The following is a 15,920-nucleotide window of genomic DNA, read 5'->3' on the forward strand; positions in this document are numbered from 1 at the left end:
TGACACGAGGAGCTCGTTCGCTAAACAAACTGAATGATTTCTAGGACCGAGATAGATGTTCCCTGTGCCTGATGCGAGACCATAATCTTACGCAGACCCATCGCTTGGCGAGACTATACTCGTCGCAATCGGCCTTCCCCCTTCTTGGCCACTGGCCGCCTGGAAAGGAGGACCCACGTCCGAGATATCACGATAAGCTACACGAATCAGCCCACCGGGGATAATCTGCACCACGCTTGATTTCTCCGAGATCCAAGGATGTTTCCAGAATGAATCGCATTTCCCCGCCCGGTTAGCAAATGCACAAAAAGCTTAACGAAGAACATTCATTCCTCGTGGAAGCCAATTACACGGTCGTTCCAGGAATATTTCCGGAACGGAATTTCGCACGCTGTATGTTCGTGACGCGGAGATGAGTCGGGAAATCCCCGGGAATCCGAGTACAATGCACTGTCGAGATACAGCGACCGTGTCTACCGTGGCGGAGCGTCGGCATCGGGGCGAAAAATGGAGGAAACTAGAGGTCATTCTCTTTATGATGGTCGGAAGGACAAGCAGTCCTGCTCTGCTCTCTTGTTGGGGGGCTTGTGAGGCTAGTTCGCTCCTGGCTGCCTATTCTGCTGGGCAGTGGCGCGGCTCCGCCGTCGACGGCGGCGGCGAGGACGACGACCAAGAACTCCTCTTCATATCCGAGACACGAGCCATCACATCTACGTGTCTGTCCTTAGGGAGTGGTCTTTCTTCTGCTTTAAAGGCTCCCCCAGACTCCCACCCCTACAACCCTCATGAAGAGCTCCCGCGGAACAGACCCGAGATTTTATTATTCAGCTCGCAATAAAAATGTGAACAAATGCATACGTGACACCGAAAGCGCAAGGAACCGGGAGGGAGCCCGGCTCGTCCGTCCCTCCCACCTGCCCCCTTAAAGTTTCTATGAAACCTTCGAAGACCAGGGTTGATACGTAAAGTCCACCGAAGTGCATCGCTCCGAAAGCAGCAGGCTCGACGCTCTCAATGAAGCGAGATCGCATCGGACTTCTTGGGAATAATCTTCACCATTTGGCGACCTTGAAGCTGGACATTTTTTGGTGATTATGATGATGATGGCTCTTCTTGATGATGATGGGGAACACAAGACGAATGAGCTTGTGTTTTTTGAAAAACTCTTTCAATTTATGTTTATAAATGTACTTGTGATGCCATTTGCCCGCCATCTCAGGGACGCACACCCAACCAATGACGAGAAAAACGAGCATACTGGACACGAGAATCGAGTGAAGTGACAACATCTCGAAGTTTCGAAGCGGTTACGGAGACGTGAACGATTGAGACTAAGCCGTCGTCGATATCAGCAACGACGTCAGCGTCGGAACCGCGTTCAGAGTTCGGCTCGTCCTTGAGGAAGAAACATTCCTCCGTTTGCTTTCAATGCCGCTCTAGATCCGCTGTACTCTTGGGCTCCATTGCCAACCAAGAGTGCTTATATCGGATATTTGCACTCTCGTTTGTATTTTTTCTCTTTTCGTTCCCATGGGGAAAACGTCACTTTCTTATGCCTCTATGCTTTCGTTCATTTTCGCCCAGATCGCCAACGATGGAAGCTATCACAGAAAAGACCCAAATTGCTGAAGATTGCCCCATGGATTACGGGACCGATGACGACCAAGTGTCAAGAGCGCCTTGACGCTTGTCATTCTGACGGAAAAGGTTATGTTGACATTACACAACCCGTCAAAACGAAAGCGCCTCGCCGCTTGATTCTGCTTCGGATTATCTTTATGGTCAGGCAAGCGAAGACAGCACAGAAGCCGAATATGCGCGAAAGGTAATTTCTGTTTCGGCTTCTTCTGCAAGCTCACATTCTCCTAAGATATCACGGTATCGACCAGGGAAACTCCGGGGGAAGCCAAAATATATTTTAGCGATTCGAGGTGAGCAGCCGACCAATAAAGCGGATTCCTCCCCGAGGGAATGGCTCCTGTGATCAATCAAGAGAATAATGAATCGATTTGTACAAAATAAAGTTTCGCCCAATCATGGCAACAGCAAAGGCAAGCAGTCTCCCTTTGTGGGAACATCTCTCATCCACAACTGGTTGAATCAGAGCGCTGATTGAGCCAATCGCGTCGATGCGGAAGTCTGGAGCCCCTAGACCGACACGGCCCTCAAGTAGGGTCGAGGTTGAGCACAGATTGAAGAGTACCAATAATGACTTCAAACGAATTCTCCCGGGACTGCCGGGAGGCCGGGACGGCCAAGATGTGTCTTGTTCGCTTCATTCTCCGAGCGAAATAGCGAGCGAGCGATTCACTCAGTCACTCAGACACCGGCAGATGTTGCCATGGCGAGACAGCTTGTAGCTGGACTTGTTTGTGGCAGTTCGGTCCGTGTATCAACAACAAAAACTCACCCAGACGTCTGTAGCTTCTTCATGCCCTCGTTGCCGCCCGCACACGTTTATTTTCTCTGAGCTGGCCCGAAGTCGGATTGTCTCTTGATCGACATCCACAGAGGCAACCCGGGGCGTGTTCCATCTCGGCGCGGATAGCGAGAAAATGCCCCCAGCAACCGCATGAATACTCTTGAGAAGGCACTATCCTTAGGGATCGGCGAATTTGGCAAGTCGTCCCAGACTCTGGGCTAGCGGTGAACGATACTTCAACAGACCAATTTTCGAGCGGGACGAAACAAGAAGAATTTTTCATCATCGTTTTCGTCTCTACCGGAAGAAGAGCCATTCAAAGAATGCTCAAGCCACCGCTGCCTGCGAGGAGGAGAATCGTTTCGGGGGCGAGACGGACTCCTCTTTCTGAGAATACGGAGACCTCGAGTTGTTTCGCTGATGCTGCCGCTGGTGGCGGTCGTATACCGAGATTGTGCACTATTTGCTCTGAATCGTTGTCGTTGTCCTGGGCAACTGCCACGCACGCTCCGGAACGCGGAGAAAAACCACAAGAGAGGAGCAATCTCGAGCGGTTTCGTGGTTTGGGGAGCACGCGGCGGGGATACAGGGACTCATAGAGAGGAATTTCTTCGCTATTGGAAATTAAATCATTCTCTCCACCTGACTGTGATTGTTCAGCCGTACGTCGATTCTTATTTCTCCGAACGTCTGGGAAACCTTCGGATAGGTCCCCGCTTGCTCTCTTAGTGCAGACTTTTATGTTTTTTTTTCGATCGGAACGAGCGCCCCGCCGAACGGAAAGAATTCCCAGTAATTTATTAGGCCTCGAAAATTTATATCTGGAAAGGAACACGGTCGGGAACTCCACGAAGGAAAGGAGAGAGAACGTCGTTAGGACGCAGAGGGATTACCGCAGCCAGACACTGACTTCAGAAGCCTGAAATTGGATCGAGATTGTAACCGACTCGAAGAGACAGGAATGTCAGAAATAACTCCAAGAGCCAATGATGTTCGACTTGACACCGGCGGCGCCTGGAAAGATTCAGTGGATTCATTCAAAGCGAAGCATCGGTCGGGGCGCGCGATGTGGGATTCAGACCGTGTGAGGTACGAAGTAAGGGAACGGCCACGGAGGCTGGCTGGGGACCAGTCGTTCCGCGAGGGACTTCTTATTGGAATGTTCCCTGGGCTGCCGACATCCGAGGAGAGGAAATGACTTTACTTCGGGAGCCAGCCAGCGTCTATCCGCAAGCCCGTCTGGTCTACCCGCCGATCATTCAGTCAGGGAGTCCGCGGCTTTCTCTCGAATTTCGTCGCGTGCAGAATTCTCGAGGCCAATGCGAAGAGACGTTGAAGAGACAACGTCTGGAAAGAATTCGTCCGGCTCGAGGTCCGGCTCCCACGCAGCTGACATCGCCTTTCTGCGAGCAGCCTCTCGAGGACAGAGCCCGATTCTTCGAGAAACCTGGCGCTTGTTCGAGGAACGGTGTTGCCATTCATGGAAATGGAATCGACCCCAAAACAGTATTCGCCATTATCTAGGTCGTTCTCTTCCTCCTACCGCTCGTTTCGCTCCGTATAAATCGGAAGACAGTGTCTCTTGATTTGATCTGAATAGAAGCTCTTGGTCTAATATTTGTGGGGCTTTCGGGTTGGCTGTTAGGGCTTCATTTCTCCGTCTTATTTCCGGACGAAAACCCATATCGGCAGCCTATGCTCGCGGTTAACCAATAGGATTTCCGCGCCATTGGCTCCGACGTATCGCCCTACCAAGCTCCACGGTCGCCACCGTCGACGCGATCGAAGTCTCTGTGGAAGAAGCATAGCCGACGACCTCGTTTCTCCAGCGCGCTAAATTGATGCTCTCAGCCGGAGTATGGAAACTGCTCTGCCCGGAACTCTATCAAGCGGATATTCATGAATCTCACGTGAAAAGCGGGGGAGGGGCACGAGGGGCTTCGATCCCGATGGGCCGGCGCGGGAAGAATCGATCGCCATGTGGAAACATCTTCAGCGCTAGATTGCGAAGGGAGAAAATTCACGGGATCGAAACTAGGCAGGGAACGTCGTAATCCAAGTGGCAACCCGCGTAGGTTCCGCGAGAAACTATCGATATCCTGAACTCCGATACCCGCTGGTCGCAAGAGACCGAGGGGGAGTTTGCCGAGGGAGAACGGAATAAATGATTCGCTGAAAAGTGAGAAAGACAAACTCGGACAGGGGAAAAGTTGGAGTTGAATTTCAGCTGCTCCATCAGCAGCACGGCCAGCTAATGGTGAAAGACGAGTGCCGAGAACAGTTTAATGATTGCTCTGCATACCGAGATCACTCCTTGAGAGAAATCCCGCGATGGAGCGAACCTCTGCGGTGCCCGGCTAGGCGACGATTTTCCAGCCATCGATCTCTCGTAATATTTTTTCTTCGGTCATCGCTTCGTCTCTCGCCCGCTCCGAACGGTATACGGTTTCCACCGCTGCGCGCAAACTCCGCGGCGAAAAGTTGAGCTCCATTCGACTGTTGCGGTCCTTGAATGGCTCTGCCGGCTTATTTGGTGAGGGCTTTAAAATTCCATTGAGTGGTTCCCAATTTGGAATGAGACTCGCTCCGTCCGCGAGCACGTCTCTCCGCCGAGGTGCGCAGGCTCGGTTGACTCGTTGACTCGCTAGCTCCCCACAAGCCACATCGCACCGCGCCGCACCACTCACAGCTGTTTCCATATCGTCCTATCGAAGTCAGAGACTTTCATACAAGTCGGAGAAACTCCGCCGCCGCCAGCACCGTCGTAGTCGAACGGTGCGCCCACCTCTCACTCAGACCCGCTCAGGCGTAACTGCGGGAGACATCGGCCGTGAGGTGTTTGGGCATAACCGAAACTCGAGGTAGGCTGTTTGAGATGGGTGGAGACGACGGAACGCCACAAGGGAAGGAGACTGGGCGAAATTCTGGATCCGACTGCCTGTCAAGTCGGTCGCTAGGAAAACCACTCGATCGGAAGATTGTGAGATCGTCGCCGGGCGAGTCTCGTCGAGAGTTATTTCTACTCTACCCTTAATTAGGACACCGGAGGCTTTTCAAAAGATTTATTATCTTAATTTCAGCTCTGGGCACCTAGTATGATATAAGGAGAATCTTTCCTCCCATCCAGCGGTTTCTCCGAATGGTGGCGTCGCCTACCAGTATCCCTTATGTTTTATAGGGACAGGGACGATGATGGGGACGAATTTGGCTTTTTTGAAGAACTTGTATCCCTTGTAGAGCTTGATGTGCTTTTTGATGTGCTTGTGCTTATGCCAGGCATCGACTTCGGAATTCAAGAGGAGCAGGCCGATGACGGTGAATGAAACGAGCCAGCTGAGGGCGTTCATGGTTCGCTCGTCTCAGGAAAACGCAGATGCGACAATGCGCTCTGTCTTCGGACAGGCACCGGTATTTATCCTTTTCGGACGCGAGCGGCCGCGAAACGCTCCCTTCCATGTCCTCAGACGAAAAGTCAGATAGCCATCACGATTGAAATCCCCTTGATCCGCTCAGAAAGAAGACGATTCGCTTCACTGAGCCGCTTGCGTTTCGTTGACAGGTGACAATGATTCACGCAGAAATCAGGTCAGGATCTTGGAATGGGCAGTTTTGCTTCTGGGAAATGCAACAAGTCGAAACGCATTGATCATAACTGCGACTCACATTTGCGACTTCAGAAATCGCGTGACGTTTCCAGCCACGCCATGCGGAGATGTCACGAACGATTCAGACTCTCTTGTCGGCTCGTCTGAAATTTCCAAGTCTCTCGGGACAGAGGGTAGCCGAGTCAGACAAAGTAGAAGGCTTCAACGGAAGTAATCAGCGGTTGAACTTCCGCTCGGGGTTCACGGGGCCAATTTGGCGGCCTCAGAATCCTCCGCAGACAGACGGATCTGCTTGCTGCTGCAGGACGGAATCGTGTGTGACGATAACTTCAACAGGGCGCTTCTGTTCCAAGTTTCAGACGCTCGGACATCCGTTTCGGACTTGACCAAGCCGCTTCTTTCGGCTTCCGCACTGCTCCTTGTCGAGGAACACGACTAAAGGAAATTTTGGCCCCGGTCTCGATCGAGTTCATGTTTCCGAAGATCAAGGAATGTAGGCTCGGCTCGGATCTCAACTTGTTTATTGCACGGGAACAACTACCAGACATCCTCCCATGTTTCTGCTCCACGTTGAATCCTTTGGAGCTCAGCCGCTTTTCACGTTTGTGCGGCGTGAGGTCTGCGACTGCAATGACATCGTTGCCGGGGGGAGGGACGACCTGCAAACCATATAAATGGAGCATTCGTTCGATCGTTCACGGGACAGGAAACTGCGTCGCGGGGGAACTTCGGGAGAGACGAAAAGTTGGAATCTGATTCGACGTATATTCCTGGGAGCATATCGCAGCTCCTCGCTCACCGATGATTCGAGACGACGACTTGAGATTTGGTGCTATTTCGAGTCAGAAGAGCAGGATTGAACACATTGTTCTGAGAGCTGGGGTACGGGCCTGCCTCGGTCGTGCAAAAGCCACCTCCGCATGTTCCTTGCAGGGACTGGGGATCCATTTAATTAAAAACGAGAAATCTGAGTACACAAAGCAGTATGCTCTGACTGGGGTTCGTATTCATACCTCGTAAGCTCCAACGAGCTGAGCGTTTCTCGAGTACGGTCGGTCATAAATTCCAATGCAGCGGAAATTATTATTCGGCCCGATAATCCTGGGACTGGACCGGAAGTTCAGGAGTCCAATCGAACCTTGGATCACACAGAACGATCTGGAATGCGCGAGAGGGAGAGACACTCACACGGTTACTGTGCGAAGGAGACGAAAATTCCGTGCGGTCGTACGGAAAACGAGAAATTCGCTGTTGGATCATGATGGCTATTCCCGTTCTGCGAAAGTCGGTTCCTCGCGGTCGACTACGAGTATGTAAAACTGCGGGCGCTCATACTCACTGACATTGGTACAGCGTCACAAGCTCATCTCCGGGGCTCACAGTGAGGCTGAGACTCTCGTAAGGCTCGCAGAGCTGCGGGTTGCGAGACTGTTCCGGCGGGAAGAAGACTTCGATATCTTGTCCCGCGTTATCGGGAATAGGTTTCCGTAGCGGGAGGTACTTGAAGTGCTTGATCGTGGCGCATTCTTTCATGTCGTCGTCGATCCGATGGAGCTCGAGTTGTTGAAATGGACGGCATTGACACCCCTCGTGACATCGACCTTATATTGGAATCCGCAGGGAGGCATAGCGATTAGGATTAGCGTTTGACATTCGAGCAAAACTCTAGAATTCGGACAGCGACGGGAGCCTTCGCCGGAATGATGTCGACGCATTCCCGAGGATGATTCTGATAAATATCCGAGCGATGAAAGCTGCCAACAAGTTTACGACCGTATAGCCTCACGAGGCCCAAAGTTCAGAATATGGAGCTTACCCAAACTTGAGACCATGGTATTAGTCGTATTGATTCTGCACAAACCACACGCATGACTGGGTCCGAGACAACGCTGTAAAGTGCGACGCACTTGATCTCTCAAGAAGACGGCGCCCAGTCGACCGTTAAGCATGCAATGCACCAGACAGGAATCTTCGTCGATGACGACGTCCTCGTAGACCTCGCAGCTCGAAGAATCTCTCAACTCGGGGGGAGGCACTCGCAGATAGAAATGAACCCGATTATTCTGGTTACCGTTGTTGAAGTGATTGTTTTGATTGTTTGAGTTCTGTTGGTTATGTCCCTGGTTGTTGTAGTTGACCGGCTTGGGATAGTTGGTCTGCGGGCTCGGATACTGGCTGTAGGCTCCGCTTTGATGGGGAGGATGATTGTTCTCCTCTTGTTCGAAGTTTCCTTCGTCGGTACCAGAGTTCTGAGAGGCTTTCGAGAGCACAGGAGCTTTCTCTCTGCCCACTGGCGGGCCCGGTATGGTTTCCGATGAAACAAAGGAACACAGTGAGCAAATACAAAAAAAAATCACTTCGGAGCGCATCGTAGCAAGCTGCAATTGTAGGTCGGGGAGTGTCTTCGAGAATGGAGCACCGTTCCGAGCAGCGACTGAAAATTCGAAGGCACGCAAATCACGCGAGCGAGAACTCTGAATTCCCTCCGACAGGCTGTTCAGCGGCATGTCAACGTGATCCGAGCGTTTTCGAGATCTTGAATCATTTCTTGGGAATTCCCCCCTGGTTCTCTCCACTTTCTCTATTGTCGTACTTTCATATCTGGCCATCAAATCCGGATGCACCCCTGTCGCCCGAGGATTTCCAGACTACGATGGACTCGAGTTTCCGATGCGACAAGGAGGAGAAAGATCGCCTTCTTCGCGACAAGTTGGACAATAGTTGCGGTGGCAATAAAAACGAGGCGCCATCAGACGATTCCGGGATTAGAGATCTGGTCGTAGAGGGTGGGCAACGAGCGCAGAGAGGAACGAGGAAGGAGCTATAGCGTCATTCGTGTCGCCGGTGTCGTTGCGGCGAGCTTCTTCGCTCCCCCGAAAAGCTACCAAGATATGTTGGAGCTTTACGTGTTTTTCCGCGTCGCTTCCCGTTAGGTCTTGTGGACTCTGAGCAGGCAGAGGACGTGTCATTTCGACCCCGAAGCGAGAGCCAAATAAAAGTTTTTTGGAAATAAGCGGGGGATCAGAAGAGGAACGAGCGCTAAGGGTTCAGCTGAGCATGATTGCGGATGGTTATGGCAGAGTTAGCACCCGAGCTAACCAGCAAGCCTGCCGGTCGAGTTCAGTCTGCGAGTTTATGACAAAATGGTTCCGCTGTTGAAACTTCACGGAGGCCCAGGAGTAGGCTGCCACGGCAAGCTGCCACATTTGCCACGAAGAAGGAACAACATATTAGTCAGCTTGTCATATGGGACTCTTGAGACGAATTCAAGACCCTGCGTTGAAATTGTTCTCCCGACGAGTGGAATGGAACTCAGCCCCAGGAATCCTAGCATACCCGTTCGAAATATGGTGGGGGTTTCCCTCAAAGAGACTTCAATCTGCACCGAGTTCTCAAGGATGCTGTCCGGTATCTCACCAGAACAATTTGATTCCCGGAGACGAGTCTCCCGCAGGGTGAAACAACTCTGACTGAGAGTGAGAAATGTCGCTCGCTGCAGCGGCAGGAGCTAGAGTCGTGGCGCAACGGAGAAACGCGTCAGCTCGGGAGGCGTGTTTGAGTGCTTTGAGATGTTGAGGCTTTTCAAAGTTGCCAACACGCTCTGCGGGAAAGCGCTCAAAAGACGTAATTTGGGGCATACTTACTCGACGACCGAAATTAGTTCTGCTCTCCGAGAGAATTCTGACACTTGCTCGAATTCGGAGCCTGATGACCGTCAGCGGAAAATGAGCGGCAGGTGTCAACTTCGCAACTACCTACGACTCGGCGCTGGCGGCGAGATTCTGAGTGAAACTCGGGTTTCGCTGGTAGGGATCCGTGTTGCAAACATCGATCGTTCTCGAATCACGTCAGAGCTCCCCGTCTCGGAGGAGCGGAGCCCTCCAGAGTTTGAGAGTAAATACCAACACCGGTCGAGTCCGAGCCCCCTTTGTGTTGGTTGATGTACACGGGCCGCGGAATCCAGGGTTCGAACTTCGTCTATTCCGATTGCTCTCGAGAATATCGGAGTCAACAGGGATTGAGTCGGGGTTTCCGTTCCGTCGCTCAACTACGCGAAGCCCCCAAAACTCGTAGGATCGTCGTCTCCTCGGATCTGGAGAGAAGTTTCTCCCTTTCGAGGAAAGACTCCGGGAAAGGAGCTGCCCGGGAGTGGCGACTACGGCTATACCACTTAGACCGGACGCCGCAAGCGGTTGTGGTGGTTCCGAAGTGCGTGAAACCGGGTGCTCGAAGACGCACGTGCGATCCATTTCTCGTTGCTCACGTTCTCACGCGTTCTCAGGTGCAGCAGATGGTAGAGCGGAGTAAGTTCCAGCAAGGCTCAATACTCGAGATTTTCCTCGCCCGCAACCGACAAGCGCGGGACTCGGCATGTCTCAGCGATCGGTGAGCCATTGGAATTCATTCGTTTTCATCCATCTCGCGGTTCGCAGCCTGTAGCCCGAGTGGTCTGTCAGATCAAAGTAGCTATTTGAAATCATGTGCGGAAGAGAGGCGAGTAATCCGATTATCAACTCGGAGTTTAGGCCCAGCTCTGACACCTATCGTAGAGGAACAAATTGCGAGATTTGACGAGAAGCAGCCGACCACAGCGGCCCCGAGTTGAGCAGCCAACCGGCAACCTCATTTTGGGACTAGCTCGCCTTGCACCCGCGGAAGATATCCGTAACTTTGTTTGACACGGGCTAAAAAAATCATGCACTACATATGCCATAGCAGAAACTTTTCCAAGGTCGAACGGTGATGGCGGCAGCACGAAGTGTAGGGGTCGGTATAATCCGAGCAATATGGCCCCGACTCCGCATCATCCTGGGAACAACTTGACGCCCTGAGTTCCAGCCCGAGACACCGCGATTCATCTTCGTTAGCATCCGGAATCGTCACTTGGACCCATAAATGACTACTTCCTTAAAGGAGTCGAACCGTAGACTGGAGCGGAATATGTTTCCTCTCTGATTGAGACGACGTATGAATCGCTCCGCTGTTCTTGGATAGCATGTTTGCGATGGGGAATGTCGAAATTTCGGGGGTACAGCGAAGAGTACTCTGAGCAGCTCCAGACCATGGGTCCTCATCTATGTTCGGAAGCTCAAATCTCTTCAATGAAACTCAGACACGGTTCTTCTCTGCATTGTTTCAGCGAACGGCCCGTTCTTACATCTCCAGCGGCTATTATGGCACCAATGGATTCAAGTACCTCGCTGTCAATGGTCAGAGTGCGAATGGAGCCATCACGGCGGGACCGAGACCACACTGTATAGAAACGGCACGCTTCAAGTCAAGTCCACCGCTGACGGACACGGGAGCCAGTAGTCCTCAATATGTCAGCATCGATCAGGCATCGGAAATGAGCCGGCGGGCAATCGTGGATCGAAAGCGTTCGATGCTCTACGTTCAAAGAGTAAGTATCCCCAGGTATCCGGTGTAGATTTCCCACTCGACATTATCGATTCAAAGCAAACCATTGTCCGTGAAATTTCGACCGACGGGTGTTCTCTAAGCCCGCCTCTTTGTGGCTCGACTGTCTCGAAATCTTGATCGTGGGGCAGGGCGAAGTCGCTCCGAGCTCGATAAGGCCGTTCGATAAATGAATCCGAGACAGCTCTTCAGCGATCGATGTTCCGTGCCCGAAACACTCGAAGCTGACCATGGAACCTTCAATTGGTTCCCGCTGCGGCGAGGGAAAGATATCAAAAGTTGAGGGACCCCCGGACCGGTCGCTGAACTGGTGCTACCTGCGTACGCTTCTCGGCTCCGAGAATCGTCTACAAAAGCTCGCCCAACGACAACGTGACGCGGACGTCGACCCTCTGAAACGGAGACAATATCATTATCACGTGAGAACTTTCCACGGGTTGAAGCTGAAAATCTCCTTTACTTTCGCAGTCATCGGATACGAATGATTCCGGGATCGGTCGCTGCTCTGGTCGGGAGTTGAGTGATGAGAGTTTCTCCCGACATCAGTTGACGTACGCAAATGTGCACAAACAGAAACCGTTGTATCCGTCGATTCTTCATCCGGCGTTGCAAGAGCAACTATCTCTGAGCGCTTCGTCCTCACCCATCGGCTGTCGCGTACCGCGACGAGCTTCCGCCAGCCAAATAGCCCCTCCGAAAGGGACCCCCCAGAGATCCAGCAGTCAACGTTTTGATCCGAGAGCTTTGAATTCTCAGCCGCCTATACCAATCCACAGAGACCACGTGAGAAGGTAAAATTCTTGTTAGAAGAACATTGAAGGCTTATATCATTCCGCTGGGATCGCGGTGGGCTTTACTATCATTTATTCCGCCCTTTCAGGAGCTCCTACTTATCGAACGAGTCGTCTGAGACGGGGTCGGAAGAGAACAATGCTGACTCGACATTAGCAAGGGAAATGGCGCTCTTGAAATTGGAGCTCGAAATGGTTCGACTCGAGTGCGAATCGATAATGAGGCAACAGGCTCGAGCCAATTCCTACTCGCATCTGAACAAACATTGCAATGGTTCGTTTCCTTTCGAGTCTAGTCGCGGCTTCAAGATTCCAGGAGGAGGAGGCTGTTGCTTAGAAGCCTCATCAGGGTGATCTCCCCTCAATGCATGATCCGAGTGATCGGAGGAAATAAGGCGGCGATATTGGTTATTTCGCAGGAAAATGTTGTTATCATCAGCACGGCGGATTTTACGATCACATATACGATGATGTGCATACGTATTCGCGAGGACCACGCGCCGCGTATTCACACAATTACGTAAACGTGCCTTACGTTACACCGTTCCAAGGCCATGGACAGGGCTTACCAGTGCACGCGACCCGTTTCAATGGAACACCCATCGATGTACTCCGGTTACGACAGAGATCGAGTTCAGCCAGCCCGAGTCGATTTGGACGAGGTGAGCAGAGGAGCGTGGGCCAGTGTGCACATAGTCTCTCTCGGAGTCGCCCTGCGAGATCTACAGACTCGGGGCCGATGGAAGACATATCGTGATACCTGGCGTACTTGACACTGGAATTATTGTCTCGATGCATTTGCAGGCGTATCGGAATCTCATTCGATGATGGATATGCCTCGAAGGGTAACGTCCCCATCTCCGTCTCCTCTCGTCAATGGCCACATAGCACACAACGGTATCCAACAAATGGCATCCCATGCGTCTCCAGTAGGACAATCGTATCTTTACCGACCGCATAGAAGTTGTTCCAATCCCGCGATAAAACGACTAGAAGAACGGGAGCCCTCCGTGCCGCCCAGGGATCAGCTCGGTCAAAATGGGAGTTTCAACGTGATCCCAAACGCAGCTTATCCCTACAAGCACTCTCGAAGTCGTTCGCACGGGGGCGGCTTCCAGCAGTATCAGAGTCATTTTCAGCAAAGTATTCCAACAGTACAAGAGCAGAGCGGTAGCTCGAGGGAGCAGTTGGACGACGTGTGAGTTTAAAGGAAATATTTTACCATTCGAATGACATATGATTCTACCATGACCTCTTCGAGGAGGCGAGCGAGGACTCCGTATGATCAGGCGCATTATGATTGGACCCATCGCACGGTCCAGCTGGAATCGGGTTCGTTTCTGAATAATTCTTCATTCGACAGGAGCAGCGACGAGAGTCGAAGCGTTACACCGGTGGCAGAGTACGAGCACTCTCTGCCGTCAACCCCGGGCACACAATCGCCGTGTCCGGCGTCGGAGCCGATCGCGGGACCGCATGCTCGTCGACCAATGGGGGGTTCGGGCCCGCAGACAGCAGTGACTCCACCGCACCGGGTAGCTGTCGCACTCAGAGATCAGCAGTCTGCACACTTTAATTCACCTGCGTCCAACTGTAACAGTCCGCGTTATAGGTGTGTTTTTGAGCACGTGCTCGTAGTGCGCAACGAATATGGCTGTCGCATCAGTAGGCTGGGTAGCTCGATCAGCTCATCGAGATTGATATGAAAAAAAAAGAGCAAAAACACTGTATTCTTTGTCACCGATCGAGATCCGCAACATATCACGAATGTTCATGAATATCGCCTGATACGTCCTGTTGCGATTCGATGAATGCTTCGTTCGCGAATTGGCGGCACGCAATCCGCTTGGGCGCTCTGGCAGATTTCCGTCGTCTACCTTTCGTGGAATATCGAGCAGCTCATGCTCAGCGAGCCCCATTCTGCAATCTCTTCACTACCCCTAAGACAAATTCTCTCTCTGCTTCACGCAGTCGCGAACGCACCGTGGAAGAAGCCAATGAGAGCATGCATCACATGATGCATCTTCTAGCCAACTTGGACAAGACACGTCGGATGCAGACCCGACTTCAGATGCAGGAGACGCTGCCGCAGAACCCGCACTGGCCGATAAATCCGAACCTCAATCCCGAACTTCACCGGGACCGTGAGAAACTCAAGGAGAAAATCAAGCGGAAAAGAGAACGCGCGCAGAAACGTCGAGAACAACCATATCCGAGCTCAGCGCCGACGGACACAATGAGTACAACTGGTAAGACTCCCGAGAAGCAGGGGAACATGGGCAAATAGTAGTGGGGAAAGAAATTTCTTTCCTCCGCCGCGACAAGTGTACACAATATGCTCAGTGAATTGGGATAAGAGATAGTCGACTCCCCACCCTTTCCTCTGCCTCCCTGCTTCGCCTTTCTAACGGCCGAATCGAATCAGAGCTTGCGCTCCCAGGTCAAGGCTGGCTCGGGTGCCTCCTCCTGGTTAGGGCTCCCATATCCGGGAACCCGGGACCGCTCTTCGAGAATGACGGTCGGGATATGCCATCAAGCGCCGCACGAGTCGCAATCACTCGACGAAGGGAATCTAGAGACCCGTCGGACTGGATATTGAGTTTACTGATTGACCTCTGTTTTTCCAGAATCCGAGTATGGATTCCTGCCTGGCAGGCGACCCGGTTCCAAAGCGAAGCCCGAACTTGTGCCCCTCGGAGAGATTCTTTCCCGTGATCGATCACAATACCAGGATCAGGCCGAAGCAGAAGACAATGGGAGTCGCTGTACGACGCCACGCAACGAGGAAGCCGACGAGAGCGGTGAGCTGTGAAACTTGATCAATGTGAACGAGTCATATGAACTCTGATTTTCCGAGAGTTCCGCCTCTGTGAAATTGCCACTGACGCTTTACAGGTCTGGTGAGTCCATCATTGCTTCCGAGTCCTGGATCGGGTCTCAGCAGTCCCGTGAGTTCAGGAAACGGCAACTCACTACCCACAGCCCAAATCGTCGGCAGCCTCCTGATCTCATCGTCCTCGGCAAACGCAAGTCCTACGCAGACGATATTTGGCAACAATAATGGGAGTGGAGGTCTACCAACGAAGGATATCAAAGAAGTCAAGGATATCCGAGACATAAAGGACATTCTCAGGGAGAAGAATCTGGTGCGGATTGCAGACAAGTCTCGTATCGATCAGATCAAGAAAGAAGAATCGGATGGGACTGTCTCGACCACTCTATAGATTTTTCTTCGTCGTTTTTCGGAGGAGAAAATCCTTTCCGATTCACGCGGCGAAGTTCCCACATCGCGCGACGGGAACCGATCCCTCAACGTTGCCTCTGTAGGTAGCGATATCGTCGTCGTATATAGTGCCAGAGAGTAACAAAATCTGAAATGGAGAGCAAACATTGTACAGATGGATATGTAGATAGGGAAAGTTTAACGAAATGTTGAGGAAACCTTTTCGCCAAAAAGTACCACAGGCGAGGTGAACAGAAGTGAAGATGGGGATTGCAGGATATGTGTCTGAAATCAAAGGAAATGTTGAATGAATACAGTGTTGAAATGTCTAAAAATAAATTTCTCATCTGAAATGGAGGAAAAGTCTTCTCGGACACCCATCTCGAGAGTCGCGACGCTATGCGTCATCGTTTGTTGAGTGCGGTTTCCAGACAGAAGTGATCGCCCGGTCGGGGGACGAT

General features: G+C 52.0%; 1 protein-coding gene across 1 annotated transcript in view; it reads left to right on the forward strand.

Moving 5' to 3' along the window:
• Positions 1 to 15,460, forward strand: part of LOC114828508 (uncharacterized) — a 77,399-nt gene extending 61,939 nt beyond the window's left edge. The window contains 9 exon segments of the mRNA XM_029112927.1: positions 11,168 to 11,428; positions 11,914 to 12,236; positions 12,320 to 12,510; positions 12,656 to 12,898; positions 13,041 to 13,434; positions 13,600 to 13,848; positions 14,208 to 14,485; positions 14,864 to 15,071; positions 15,130 to 15,460. Coding sequence (XP_028968760.1) covers positions 11,168 to 11,428; positions 11,914 to 12,236; positions 12,320 to 12,510; positions 12,656 to 12,898; positions 13,041 to 13,434; positions 13,600 to 13,848; positions 14,208 to 14,485; positions 14,864 to 15,071; positions 15,130 to 15,460 — 2,478 coding nt within the window.
• The last annotated feature ends 460 nt before the right edge of the window (positions 15,461 to 15,920 follow it).

The sequence above is a fragment of the Galendromus occidentalis genome, unplaced genomic scaffold (genome assembly GCF_000255335.2).
Source record: "Galendromus occidentalis unplaced genomic scaffold, Mocc_1.1 scf7180000077538, whole genome shotgun sequence".
NCBI classification, from domain to species: domain Eukaryota; kingdom Metazoa; phylum Arthropoda; class Arachnida; order Mesostigmata; family Phytoseiidae; genus Galendromus; species Galendromus occidentalis.